Source organism: Oncorhynchus clarkii, chromosome 22 (genome assembly GCF_045791955.1).
Source record: "Oncorhynchus clarkii lewisi isolate Uvic-CL-2024 chromosome 22, UVic_Ocla_1.0, whole genome shotgun sequence".
Lineage (NCBI taxonomy): Eukaryota > Metazoa > Chordata > Actinopteri > Salmoniformes > Salmonidae > Oncorhynchus > Oncorhynchus clarkii.
In genome coordinates this window covers 36,711,487-36,724,680 of record NC_092168.1, presented here as the reverse complement: position 1 = coordinate 36,724,680, position 13,194 = coordinate 36,711,487, and the positions used below count along the sequence as shown (strand labels likewise).

The 13,194-nt window shown below is 44.8% G+C and overlaps 1 protein-coding gene across 6 annotated transcripts in view; it reads left to right on the top strand.

Moving 5' to 3' along the window:
- LOC139380838 (HSPB1-associated protein 1 homolog) overlaps positions 1–13,194 on the top strand; it is a 39,661-nt gene that overhangs the window by 22,570 nt on the left and 3,897 nt on the right. For all 6 annotated transcript variants that reach the window (XM_071123935.1, XM_071123931.1, XM_071123933.1 and 3 more), the window contains exons 4-7: positions 7,280–7,416; positions 8,978–9,149; positions 11,872–11,955; positions 12,919–13,029. In XM_071123935.1, the coding sequence (XP_070980036.1) occupies positions 7,280–7,416; positions 8,978–9,149; positions 11,872–11,955; positions 12,919–13,029 (504 nt within the window). The remainder of the gene's footprint in view (positions 1–7,279; positions 7,417–8,977; positions 9,150–11,871; positions 11,956–12,918; positions 13,030–13,194) is intronic.

Here is a 13,194-nt window from a genome sequence, read left to right as displayed (position 1 = left end):
TACCAGACATAGACTTTGCCTTCCAAAACTTTCTAAGGTCATTCAGGTTATCAGTGGTAACAGACATAAAATATTCAGACTTGGCCTTCCTGAGAAGAAAATAACACTTGTTTCGTAACTGCCTAAAAATAAGCCAATCAGCATCAGAACATGATTTCCTTGCTTTAGCCCAGGCTAGATTACGGTCGTGTATAATACAAGACATCTCAGAAGAAAACCATGGATTATCCCGCCCTTTAACCCTGAACCTGCGGAATGGGGCATGTTTATTTACTATTTTGAAAAAACCATCATGAAAGAATTCAGGCAGTTTCCACATCAGGGATAAACTCAATCTTGCTCCAATTCAAAATAAAACAAATCATGAAAGAAAGCCTGCTCATTAAAACACTTCAAATTTCTCTTACGAATAAAACGTGGGTTTATCTTTGGAACCTTAGTAATCCTAAAAGCACAATGGTCACTTAAATCCTTACAAAAAACACCAACCGCAGAATATTTATGTTGTGTTGGATTGCAAGTTGTCATCCTGCAATTTGTCTGTGCCTGTGATTTCTTACATTGAATTGTAGGCATTTCTTGTTGTCACAAACGTGTGTATAGGTGGCAGGGAAGTCAGGCGCAGGAGAATAAACTCGGTAAATTGGGTAATTTAATAAAACATAACTCCAAAACCATAAATACAAATGAAACAAATTGGGTACGAGGACCCGTCGCGCACCAAATACAAACACGAAACTGAAACAAGAAACAATCTCTGACAAAGATATGATGGGAAACAGAGGATTCAATACAGGTAATGAATGGGATTGAAACCAGGTGTGTAGAAAGACAAGACAAAATCAATGGAAAATGAAAAATGGATCAATGATGGCTAGAAGACCGGTTGACGTCGACCGCCGAGCACCACCGAACAAGGAGAGGCATCGACTTCGGCAGAAGACGGCCCCACAAACCGCGGACCCAGTTTCCGGAGGGGCAGGTTTCGGGTCGAGAGCCAGACCCTGTCCCCTGGTGCAAACACCAGGGCCTCACTGCGGTGACGGTCTGCGCCAACTTTCTGGCGCAGTATGGAGCGCTGAAGGTGGACGTGGGCGGCCTCGCAGGTTTCCTCCGCACGCCGGAACCAATTGTCCACCGCAGGAGCCTCGGTCTGATTCCATGGAGCCATCTGATACCCTAATACACATTGAAAGGGAGAAAGGTTAGTGGAGGAGTGGCGTAGTGAGTTCTGGGCCCAGGGCACGAATTTCGCCCACTCCTCTGGCCGGTCCTGGCAATAAGACCGCAGAAACCTACCTACATCCTGGCTAACTCTCCACCTGCCCATTACTCTCGGGGTGAAAACCTGAGGTAAGGCTGACCGAGACCTCCAGATGTTCCATGAACGCCTTCCAGACCTTTGACGTGAGCTGGGGACCCCGATCAGACACAATATCCTCAGGCACCCCATAATGCCGGAAGACGTGTGTAAACAGAGCCTCAGCAGTTTGTAAGGCCGTAGGGAGACCGGGCAAAGGGAGACGACAGGATTTAGAAAAACGATCCACAACGACCAGGATCGTGGTGTTACCCTGTGAAGGTGGAAGATCAGTTCTTGACGCACCCATCCCGTTAGCGGGATCATTTTCATCAACATCCGCTGAATTTCAGCGCGCCAAATTCAAATTAAATTACTAAACATATTTAATTTTCATGAAATCACAAGTGCAATATAGCAAAACACAGCTTAGCTTGTTGTTAATGCACCTGGCGTGTCAGATTTCAATACAGCTTTTAGGCGAAAGCATAACAAGCGTTTATGTAAGAACATCTCTCTCAGTAGACAAAATATTACAAACACCTAGCAGCCAAGTAGATTGGTCACGAAAGTCAGAAAAGCAATAGATTAAATTGCTTACCTTTGATCTTCGGATGTTTTCACTCACGAGACTCACAGTTACACAATAAATGTTCATTTTGTTCCATAAAGATTATTTTTATATCCAAAATACCTCCATTTGTTTGGAGCGTTATGTTCAGAAATCCACAGGCGTGAGCGATCACGACATCGCAGACGAAAATTCCAAATAGTATCCGTAATGTCCACAGAAACATGTCAAATGTTTTTTATAATCAATCCTCAGGTTGTTTTTAAAATATATAATCGATAGTATATCAACCGGGACTGTCACTTTTTCAATAGGAGAGGGAAAGACCATGACTGCCCCACTCTGTTGCGCAAGCAAAACTAATGCCAACACCCAGCTATCCCCTGACGCAATGTTATCTTTCTCGCTCATTTCTCAAAATAAAGTCCTGAAACCATGTCTAAAGACTGTTGACACCTTGAGGAAGCGATAGGAAAAGGAATCTGGTTGATATCCATTTAAATGGAGCGAAGGCGGGCTATGGAACATGGAGCTTTCAAAATAGAAGCCACTTCCTGGTTTGATTTTCCTCGGGTTTTCGCCTGCAATATCAGTTCTGTTATACTCACAGACAATATTTTGACCGTTTTGGAAACTTTAGTGTTTTCTATCCTAATCTGACAATTATATGTATATTCTGGTTTCTGGGCCTGAGAAATAGGCAGTTTGAAATGGGTACGTTTTTTAGCCAAAAAAGAAAATCCTGCCCCCTACACTCAAGAAGTTAAGAAATTCACTGACAGATGTGACCACGGCCATTGTGGAACGGGTAAGGTTTGTAACTTACCTCTGGGCAGGTGTCTAGGAGCCTTGCTCTGGGCGCACACTGAGCAGGAGGAAACATAAATCCTCACGTCCTTAGCTAAAGTGGGCCACCATTACCTCCCATCAAGACAGCGCACCGTCCGACCTATCCCAGGATGACCAGAGGAGGGTGTGGGCCCAATAGATCAGTCGGTTGTAGACAACAGACAGAACGTACAGACTGGGCGTCAGGACACTGAGGGGGAGAGGGCTCTGCACGTGATGCCCGCTCAATGTCCGCGTCCAGCTCCCACACTACCGGAGCCACCAAACAAGAGGCTGGGAGTATGGGAGTGGGATCCATGGACCGCTCCTCTGTGTCATACAGTCGGGACAGTGCGTCTGCCTTCACGTTCTGGGAGCCTGGTCTGTAAGAGAGGGTAAAACACAAAACAGGTGAAAAACATGGCCCACCTTGCCTCCCGGATGTACTCCAGATTGCGATGGTCAGTCCAGATGAGAAAAGGGTGTTTAGCCCCCTCAAGCCTTCAAGGCCCTGACAGCAGCCAACAGCTCCCTGTCCCCCACATCATAGTTTCACTCCACCGGGCTGAGCTTCTTCGAAAAGAAGGCACAGGGGTGGAGCTTCAGTGGCATACCCGAGCGCTGAGAGAGCATTGCTCCTATCCCAGCTTTGGATGCTTCTACCTCCACTATGAACTGCAAAGAGGGATCCGGATGAGCCAACACAGGAACCGAGGTAAACAGAGCTTTCAGGTGCCTAAAAGCCCTGTTCGCCTCAGCTGACCACTGCAAGCACACCGGGGCCCCCTTTAGCAGTGAGGTAATGGGAGCAGCAACCTGACCAAAACCCCGGATAAATCTCTGGTAGTAGTTGGCAAACCCTAAGAATCGCTGCACCTCCTTTACCATGGTGGGAGTCGGCCAATTACGCACGGCTGCAATGCGGACACTCTCCATCTCCACCCCTGACGTGGAAATCCGATGCCCCAGGAAGGAGACGGACTGTTGGAAGAACAAGCATTTCTTAGCCTTGACGTACAGGTCATGCTTCAACTGGCGACCAAGCACTTTGCGCACCAGGGACACATGCTCGGCTCATGTAGCGGAGTATATCCGAATGTCGTCGATATACACCACTACACCCTGCCCGTGCAGGCCTCTGAAAATCTCGTCCACAAATGACTGGAAGAATGATGGAGCATTCATCAACCCATACGGCATGACTAGGTACTCATAATGCCCTGAGCCGGTACTAAATGCCGTCTTCCACTCGTCTCCCTTCCAAATACGCACCAGATTGTACTCACTCCTGAGATCCGGTTTAGTGAAAAAGCGCGCCCCGTGCATTGACTCAATCGCCATAGTGATAAGAGGTAGCGTAACTATACAGAGCCGTGATTTTATTGAGACCTCGATAATCAATGCACGGGCGCAAACCTCCATCCTTCACAAAAAAAGAAACTCGAGGAGATGGGAGAAATGGAGGGCTGAATGTACCCCTGATGCAGGGATTCAGAGACATATGTCTCCCTAGCCACCGGCTCTGCTTGCGACAGGGGATACACGTGACTCCTGGGAAGTGCAGCGTCTACCAGGAGATCTATCGCACAATCCCCACGTCGATGGGGTGGTAATTGAGTCGCCTTCTGTAGCCAAATCGGCATATTCTGGGGGGGATGCGCACTGTGGAGACCTGGTCTGGACTTTCCACCATAGTAGCACCAGCGGAAACCCCTAAACACCTACCTGAACACTCTCGCGACCACCCCGTGAGAGCCCTCTGTGGCCACGAAACAGTAGGGTTATGACAAGCTAACCAGGGTAGGCCCAGCACCACAGAATACGCAGGAGAATCAATAAGAAAAATACTAATATTTTCCCTGTGACCCCCTGCGTTACCATACTCAAAGGAGCGGTGGCCTCCCTGATAAACCCTGACTCTAATGGTCGACTATCTAAGGCATGAAAGGCATAGGGAAAGGCATATTTACAGGAACAATGGGAATCCCTAAACTATGAGCTAATCCTTTATTAATGAAATTCCCAGCCGTGCCTGAATCTACTAGTGCCTTATGCTGGGAACACGGGGGAGACAAACATATGTGCAACAGAGGGCCCTGGATGAGAATGGTGCCTACTCACCTGGGGTGTCGCCTCGATACCCAGAGGAACCAACCCGGCACCGACCAGTAGTGTGACCTCTGTGGCCACATATGGTGCACGAGCGGGAACCCCCTCCGTTCTCCCTGTGCATCGCACCTCCCAGCTCCATAGGTATCGGAGAGGGTTTGCGGGAGGATGGAACAACCAGACCCCGATCTGGAAGTCCGCGAGTAGCCAGCAGGTTGTCCAGCCGGATGGACAGGTCCACCAGCTTGTCGAAGGTGAGGGTGGTGTCTCTGCAAGCCAGCTCCCGACGGACATCCTCACGTAGACTACAGTAGTAATGATTGATTAAGGCCCGGTTGCTCCATCCAGCTCCGGCAGCCAGGGTCCTAAACTCCAGTGCAAACTCCTGGGTTCTCCTCTTCTCCTGCCTCAGTTGGTAGAGGCGCTCACCTGCCAAAGACATTATGGGAAACAGAGGGTTCAATACAGGTAATGAATGGGATTGAAACCAGGTGTGTAGGAAGACAAGACAAAATCAATGGAAAATGAAAAATGGATCAATGAGGCCTAGTCGACCGCCGAGCACCACCAGAACAAGGAGTGGCATCGACTTCGGAAGAAGTCGTGACCGTTGTCAATCACTTGTTTTATGATTGCCATGAATGATGGCTAACTTTGAGGGCAACTGAGGAGAGCACTCACAAATGAACATCTAATCAAATGGCTACCCAGACTATTTGCATTGCCTCCCCCCTTTTATGCCGCTGCTACTCTCTGCTGTTATCATACATGCATAGTCACTTTAATAACTACATATTACCTTGACTAACCGGTGCCCCCGCACATTGACTCTGTACTGGTACCCCCCGTACATATAGCTATTGTTATTTTACTGCTGCTCTTTAATTACTTGATACTTATTTCTTATTCCTATTTTTTTTAACTACATTGTCGGTTAGGGGCTCGTAAGTAAGCATTTCACTGTATGGTCTACACCTGTTGTATTCGGCGCATGTGACTAATAAAATTAGATTTGTTTAGCGCTAGACAGATTCAGGCCATGGGACTAGTTCTATGGAGTGTTCACCTAGATCTGGCACCGCTCTGCTCAATTAAAGTAATTGTAACACATGGGCTGCTCTGTTTTGTTCAAAGCACTGACACACCAATGGGCTTTAAACTCAGTCAGTTCAGGTCAGGATTTATATTGAAAAAAAATGCATGGATTTTTTTTAAAAGCGCTAGAATAATAGATGATTATCAAGTAATGACTTGAATTTTTAATTTATCAATAGACTGATCTAAAATGAAAGTGACTCCCACACCCTGACAATAAAATACACAATTGTTCATCTCAAACAGATGCATGAAAGTCATCTTTAATAAATTCCTTTGCTACATCGGCAAAACAGAAGCTAACTAAGCCTACAATGATATAGTAACTCAAATAAAACAACTGTTTTGCCATTAGCAGGCATTTTCTCTCTCTTTTTAATGATATCCTGTCGTGATGGCACAGACATTTTCTCTCTCTTTTTAATGATATCCTGTCGTGATGGCACAGACATTTTCTCTCTCTTTTTAATGATATCCTGTCGTGATGGCACAGACATTTTCAGTGGGACATTTCAATGGCAGCAGCTTTTTTCTTTTTAGTCCTTGGGCACTAAAGGACTTGAAAGTTCACTCTAGTTCGAGCGGGCCACTCCATTCTTTCATTTTCCTTCAATGATGAAACATGCATATAGGGCGACCTGCATTTTTGACAGATCTGCTGAAATTCATGCCTTCGAGACAGGCAGACAGAGGCCTTTTTTCATGATGAATAGCGGCATTTAAAAGTTGCTGAAAGTGAAGATTGCACAGTCTATCATTTACAGTTGCCTGAATATGGTAATGGGTTCATTATCCTGGGTGCTGGGCAGAATCCAAGTTTTTTTACATTTTCTTTTTTCCATGAAAAATGATTGACAGACCAAATGGTTTGATAAAGAGCCTACAGACAACAAACATATTGTTTCCTATACAGTAGTGTTTGTCCCAAATGGCACCCTATTTCCTATATAGTGCACAAATTTTGACCAGGGCACATAGGGGTCTGGTCAAAAGTAGTGCACTATATAGGGAATAGGGTGCCATTTGGGACGCAGGCTTTGTTGCCAATCATTACACTGCCTATTAAGCAACCGATGAGATGGGGAATGGGGTTTGCATTTTCACCTGTGTCTTGTGATAATGGAGGTTTGCCTCCAGAGGATGTATTGCTGCTATACCATAACATTGAAACTGCTCATGGCAGGTTGTCATGTTTGAATGGTTTGTCATATTTGTACCATGAATATGAATTGTGTTGTATAAAATTACAGATATATATAAATGTTCGATTAGATGACAGCAGGAATTGATATGAGACTGTAGCAACTGCATGAATATATGTTTTATGATTGATAATTACAGTGTTAGTAATTGGAACTGTATTGTGTGCCTTACAGGACGTAGTGTGGTCTCAGTTTGGGTTCCCGGGTCGTAATGGGAGAGACAGCACACTGTGGATTGGTACCGAAGGTGCCAATACCCCGTGCCACCTGGACTCCTATGGGTATAACCTGGTACTACAGGTACAAGGAAGGTAATTATATAGGACTCCTATGGGTATAACCTGGTACTACAGGTACAAGGAAGGTAATTATACGGGACTCCTATGGGTATAACCTGGTACTACAGGTACAAGGAAGGTAATTATATGGGACTCCTATGGGTATAACCTGGTACTACAGGTGCAAGGAAGGTAATTATACAGAGTAGTAATTGTGTTCAGTAGCACAAAGCGGGGGGGAAACACAGTGAAACAGAGCAGGATGAGCTGGACTTGTCCAATAAGAAGCATTGTTTTAGGTTTCTGTTGCAAATTGTTTTGCTCCAATGACTCCTAATGAACACAACCCAGTTTTACATACCTCACTATACCACACACTACTTTTCCCTTTCCGCTGAGCTGCTTGTAGTAGTGGTGCAGACGATGGATGTTTCCCCTTCACCAAGGGAATTGCACTATAGATTAAAATGAAACAATCTATCAGCATTATAGCTGAGAAGAAAGAAGTGCTGGAGGCAGACAATAGATTCAGCAAATCAACACAATGAGAACTGGCTCTGTACGGTAATGATCTACCAACCATTCGATGAGAACTGGCTCTGTACGGTAATGATCTACCAACCATTCGATGAGAACTGGCTCTGTACGGTAATGATCTACCAACCATTCGATGAGAACTGGCTCTGTACGGTAATGATCTACCAACCATTCGATGAGAACTGGCTCTGTACGGTAATGATCTACCCACCATTCGATGAGAACTGGCTCTGTACGGTAATGATCTACCAACCATTCGATGAGAACTGGCTCTGTACGGTAATGATCTACCCACCATTTGATGAGAACTGGCTCTGTACGGTAATGATCTACCAACCATTCGATGAGAACTGGCTCTGTACGGTAATGATCCCACCATTTGTTCCCTCTAACTTTGAGGAAAGGATTTTAAAAACCTATTTTGGATGATAGAGAGGAGACGGATACTAGGAAGGGAAGGGGTGAGAGTCAGAGGGGGGGGGGGTAAGGTAGTGAAAGGGGGGAATGTGGGCTAGGGAGGGGGCTGAGAGGTGGTGGGGGGGGTCACTTGGTGAGAGAGTCAGATTGTTCCACTGGCCCCTGAAAGATAAAGTAATTTTGCTTTGGCAATGTAAACATGTTTCCCATGCCAATAAAGCCATTTGGAGGGAGCGAGGTATATGAGGTGAGGCTCTTTTAGAACAGAGAGACATTATTCCACACGTTATCATGTGGAGCACTGAGTCTACGACAAAAGCAAAAAATATCACATTATGAAGATCACTCTATCCTTGTTTTGTTTAAATTGGCTGTTGAAACCTTTCACATTGAAGTGATGACCTAACCAACAAAGAACTCGCATGACATGATATTTTCAATATAGAGATGGATTGTATTGAACTATAGTTTCTTAAATTTCCTCAAATATGTAGGGTGTAACCATTGTGGTGGCTTTGGGGATGATTGCTGTCCCTTTCAAATAAATATTAATTCATTATGAATCTAAACTGATCCTAGATCCTACATGAGCTGATCCTATATCAGCACTCCTACTCTGAGATGCCCTGTTGTGTTTTAGGAAGCGTTGGCACCTGTTCCCCCCTGCAGACACGAGTTGTCTGTACCCCAGCAGGATCCCCTATGAGGAGTCTAGTGTGTTCAGCCAGGTGGACGTGCTCCAACCAGACCTCCAGAGGTTCCCTGCTTTCAGACACGCCAGGGCCTACACAGTCACCCTGCAGCCTGGACAGGTACAACACATTGGACCAGTTTCCCGGACATAGATTAAGCCTAATCTGCACTAAAAAACTATCGCAATGGAGATTCTCCCTTGAGCATGCTTTTTAGTCTAGGACTAGGTTTAATCTTTTTCCAGGAAACCAGCCCAACAGGGGCAACATATGTAACTCTCTCTACAAGTGTATCAAAGAGAATCCATTCAGCAAACACAGCTATTTGTACAAACTGACACTGTGAAAGTGCTCATCTCTTAATTTATGAGAAAATATTTCCTCAGAGACAAATGTGTTTGAACTACATAAATACAATAGAGCACATGTTTGTCTCTGTGGTTTGATCAAAAGCATAAGCTGAGGCATACCCCAAAATGTTTGTAGAGGTGCTGAGTAACAGAGAGTGAACTGTATAAAAATATTAAGACAGCGGCACACGCTATATATCGCGCTCCAAAAGTATTGTATCATTTCAAAAGAACTGTCCCAACGACTGAGGTTAAAGTGCAGACAGTCTGCTTTAATTTGAGGGTATTTTCCTCCATATTGGGTAAACCGTTTAGAGATCACTGAAGTTTTTTTATGGGACCAAAGGTATTAGGACAAACTCACTTATGTGTACTAAAGGTTTAGTGTTTGGTCCCATATTCCTAGCACTTAATGATTACATCAAGCTTGTGACTCTACAAAGTTGTTGGATGCATTTGCAGTTTGTTGTTTTGGTTTCAGATTATTTTGTGCCCAATAGAAATTAATGTTATATAATGTATTGTGTAATTGTTAGCATCCACTTTTATTGTAAATAAGAATATAATATGTTTCTAAACACTTTTACATTAATGTGGATGCTACCATGATTATGGCTGAATGAATCATAAATAATGATGAGTGACAAATTTACAGAGGCACAAATTTCATACCGCGAAGACATGCAAACCTCTCACCATTACAATAACAGGAGAGGTTAGCATCTTTTTTCTTTTTTGGGGGGGGGGATATTTATGCCTCAAACTTTATGAGCCTCCATCTGTCATACTTTTGGTCATATAGTGTAAGTATGTGGACACCTGCTCATCGAACATCTTATTCCAAAATCCTGGGCATTAATATGGAGTTGGTCCCCCCTTTGCTGCCACTCTTCTAGGAAGGCTTTCCACTAGATGTTGGAACATTGCTGCAGGGACTTGCTTGCATTCAGACACAAAAGCATTAGTGAGGTGGGCACTGATGTTGGGCGATTAGGCCTGGCTTGCAGTCGGCATTCCAATTCATCCCAAAGGTGTTCAATGGGGTTGAGATCAGGGCTCTGTGCAGGTCAGTCAAGTTCTTCCACACCGATCTTGACAAACCATTTCTGTATGGACCTCGCTTTGTGCAATGGTGCATTGTCACGTTGAAACAGGAAAGGACCTTCCCCAAACTGTTGCCACAAGGTTGGAAGCACAGAATCGTCTAGAATGTCATTGTATGCTGTAGCGTTAAGTTTCCCTTCACTGGAACTAAGGAGCCTGAACCATGAAAAACAGCCCCAGACCATTATTCCTCTTCCGCCAAACTTTACAGTTGGCACTATGCATTCGGGCAGGTTGCGTTCTCCTGGTATCCGCCTAACCCAGATTTGTCCGTTGGACTGCCAGATGGTTAAGCGTGATTCATCACTCCAGAGAACGTGTTTCCACTGCTACAGAGTCCAATGGCGGCGAGCTTTATACCACTCCAGCCGACGCTTGGCATTGCGCATGGTGATCTTAGGCTTGTGTGCTCGGCCATGGAAACCCATTTCATGAAGCTCCCGACAAACAGTTGGACGTATCAGATATTGATGCGTCTCTCTTGACATCAGATATTGATGCGTCTGTCTTGACATCAGATATTGATGCGTCTGTCTTGACATCAGATATTGATGCGTCTCTCTTGACATCAGATATTGATGCGTCTGTCTTGACATCAGATATTGATGCGTCTCTCTTGACATCAGATATTGATGCGTCTCTCTTGACATCAGATATTGATGCGTCTCTCTTGACATCAGATATTGATGCGTCTCTCTTGACATCAGATATTGATGCATCTGTGCAAATGAAACAAAGCATGCAGCAGTCAGAGCTTTGTAGACTGAATGAATTAAGACTGCAGTGGAACCAGGGGATCAATAAGGGCTGTTCACTTTAATAAAGACCAAATCCACATCATGAATGAGACAGAAGCACTTGGGAGGGAGGATACAAGCTGCCATCTAATGGCTAGTCTCTCCCACTGTGTTAAATTAGGTGGCGTTCAGTGCGAAAAAAACGGTGTGCAACGTTCAATTAAACGGAAACGCTCTGTTCTGAATGACCAGTTGTAAAGCGGGGTTGGGTTGTAGGATAGGGAACGCTGTCAACATACCCTTTTAATTAGTCACTCATTGTTTCAAGGCGCACCCTGTCACACCCACCAAATGTACCTCCATGTCTGTTCAAGAATGTTTTGGGGAAATGTGTCGTTCAGTACAAACCGTCATACGATGTAGTAAATGTTTTATCAAACTGATCACTCCTTCAGCTCTACTACTTATTGACTGGCTATGCTCTGCTCTCCCATCCCCTGGACTATGAGCTGTGCTGCTAGCAGATATTTATAGATATTTTGGACTCCTTCAAAGTTTCTACTCTGTAATATCTTCCTTATCCGTATTCCTACTGATCACCTTGCATTTCTTCTGATGCGATCTGACCCTGTTGCCCTTCTGCTCCAATAGGTGCTGTTTGTCCCCAGACACTGGTGGCACTATGTGGAGTCTGTTGACCCCATCACCGTCAGTGTCAACTCCTGGATTGAGTTGGTATGTACAGTAAAGTCACCTCCAACTAAATGGTGTTAAGTATGTTTGTTTATGTGGAAATTGGACATTTGAGAGGAGGGCCATAATTATAGTACAGCTTGATGAAGAGTTTCCCACCACTAGCTACCACTACCGCCCATAGGGCCATGGTCAAAATGAGTGCACTATATAGGGAATAGGGTGTTATTCAGGACACAGCCACAGTGATGGATGTGAGGGGTGTTGAGGCTCTCTGATGCTGTGGGTTTTTGAGTAATGAACAGGCATCAGAGTAAAGATACCCCTGTCATAATGATTTGTGAGTTTGCATGTAGAGGAGTGGTGCGCTGCATAACACAGTCACATACAGGTAATTGCCAAAATAATGGAAACACTTGAGTAAATGAGGGAAACAAAGTATATTGAAAGCAGGTACTTTCACACAGGTGTGGGTTCTGAGTTAATTAAGCAATTAATATCCCATCATGTTTAAGGTCATGTATAAAGATGCTGGGCAGGTCATTATTTTGGCTATCATGACTAGAGTGGTCACTGAATGGTTTGATGAAAACCATATTCCCCACTTATGAGAGATTCTGGAGCGGCGCCTGAGACAGCATTTTCAACCACCATCAACAAAACAATGATGGGATTTCTCGTGGAGGAATAGCATCACCCCCCCCCCCCCCTCCAATCGAGTTCCAGACACTTGTAGAATCTATGCCAAGGTGCATCGAAGCTGTTCTGGAGGCTCGTGGTGGCCCAACACCCTATTAAGACACTTTGTTGATGTTTCCTTTATTTTGGAAGTTACCTGCATCTAGATCAGAGGAATGTGTATTCAGGTAGTGTGTCACCTTCGATGCCTCCTGATAACTGTCTCTGAGACAAGGTCACAGACACAATCAATTATGCCTGCTGCACATAATGTCTTTATCAGCAACTTAATAGGAGTTTTTCTTTCTACTTCCTGATCTGATACAGGAAGTTGACGATGAGGCGAGAGTAGGCGAGGCCCTCACCAAAGCCATCGTCTGTGCTCTGAAGACGACACCTAGTAACGACAATGATGATGACTGGCTCAATCCCACTGAGGTACAGTATCCTGACACTAGCCTGAGTCCTAGATCTGACCGCATTAACAGATCTCGGACCAGGCTACCTTGACCCTGAGTTAACCTCTTCAAACTCTAGGTCTAAATATTAGCATCGTCACAAGCCACAACGAACCCCTTGTACTGTGCAGAATCTGATGGCACA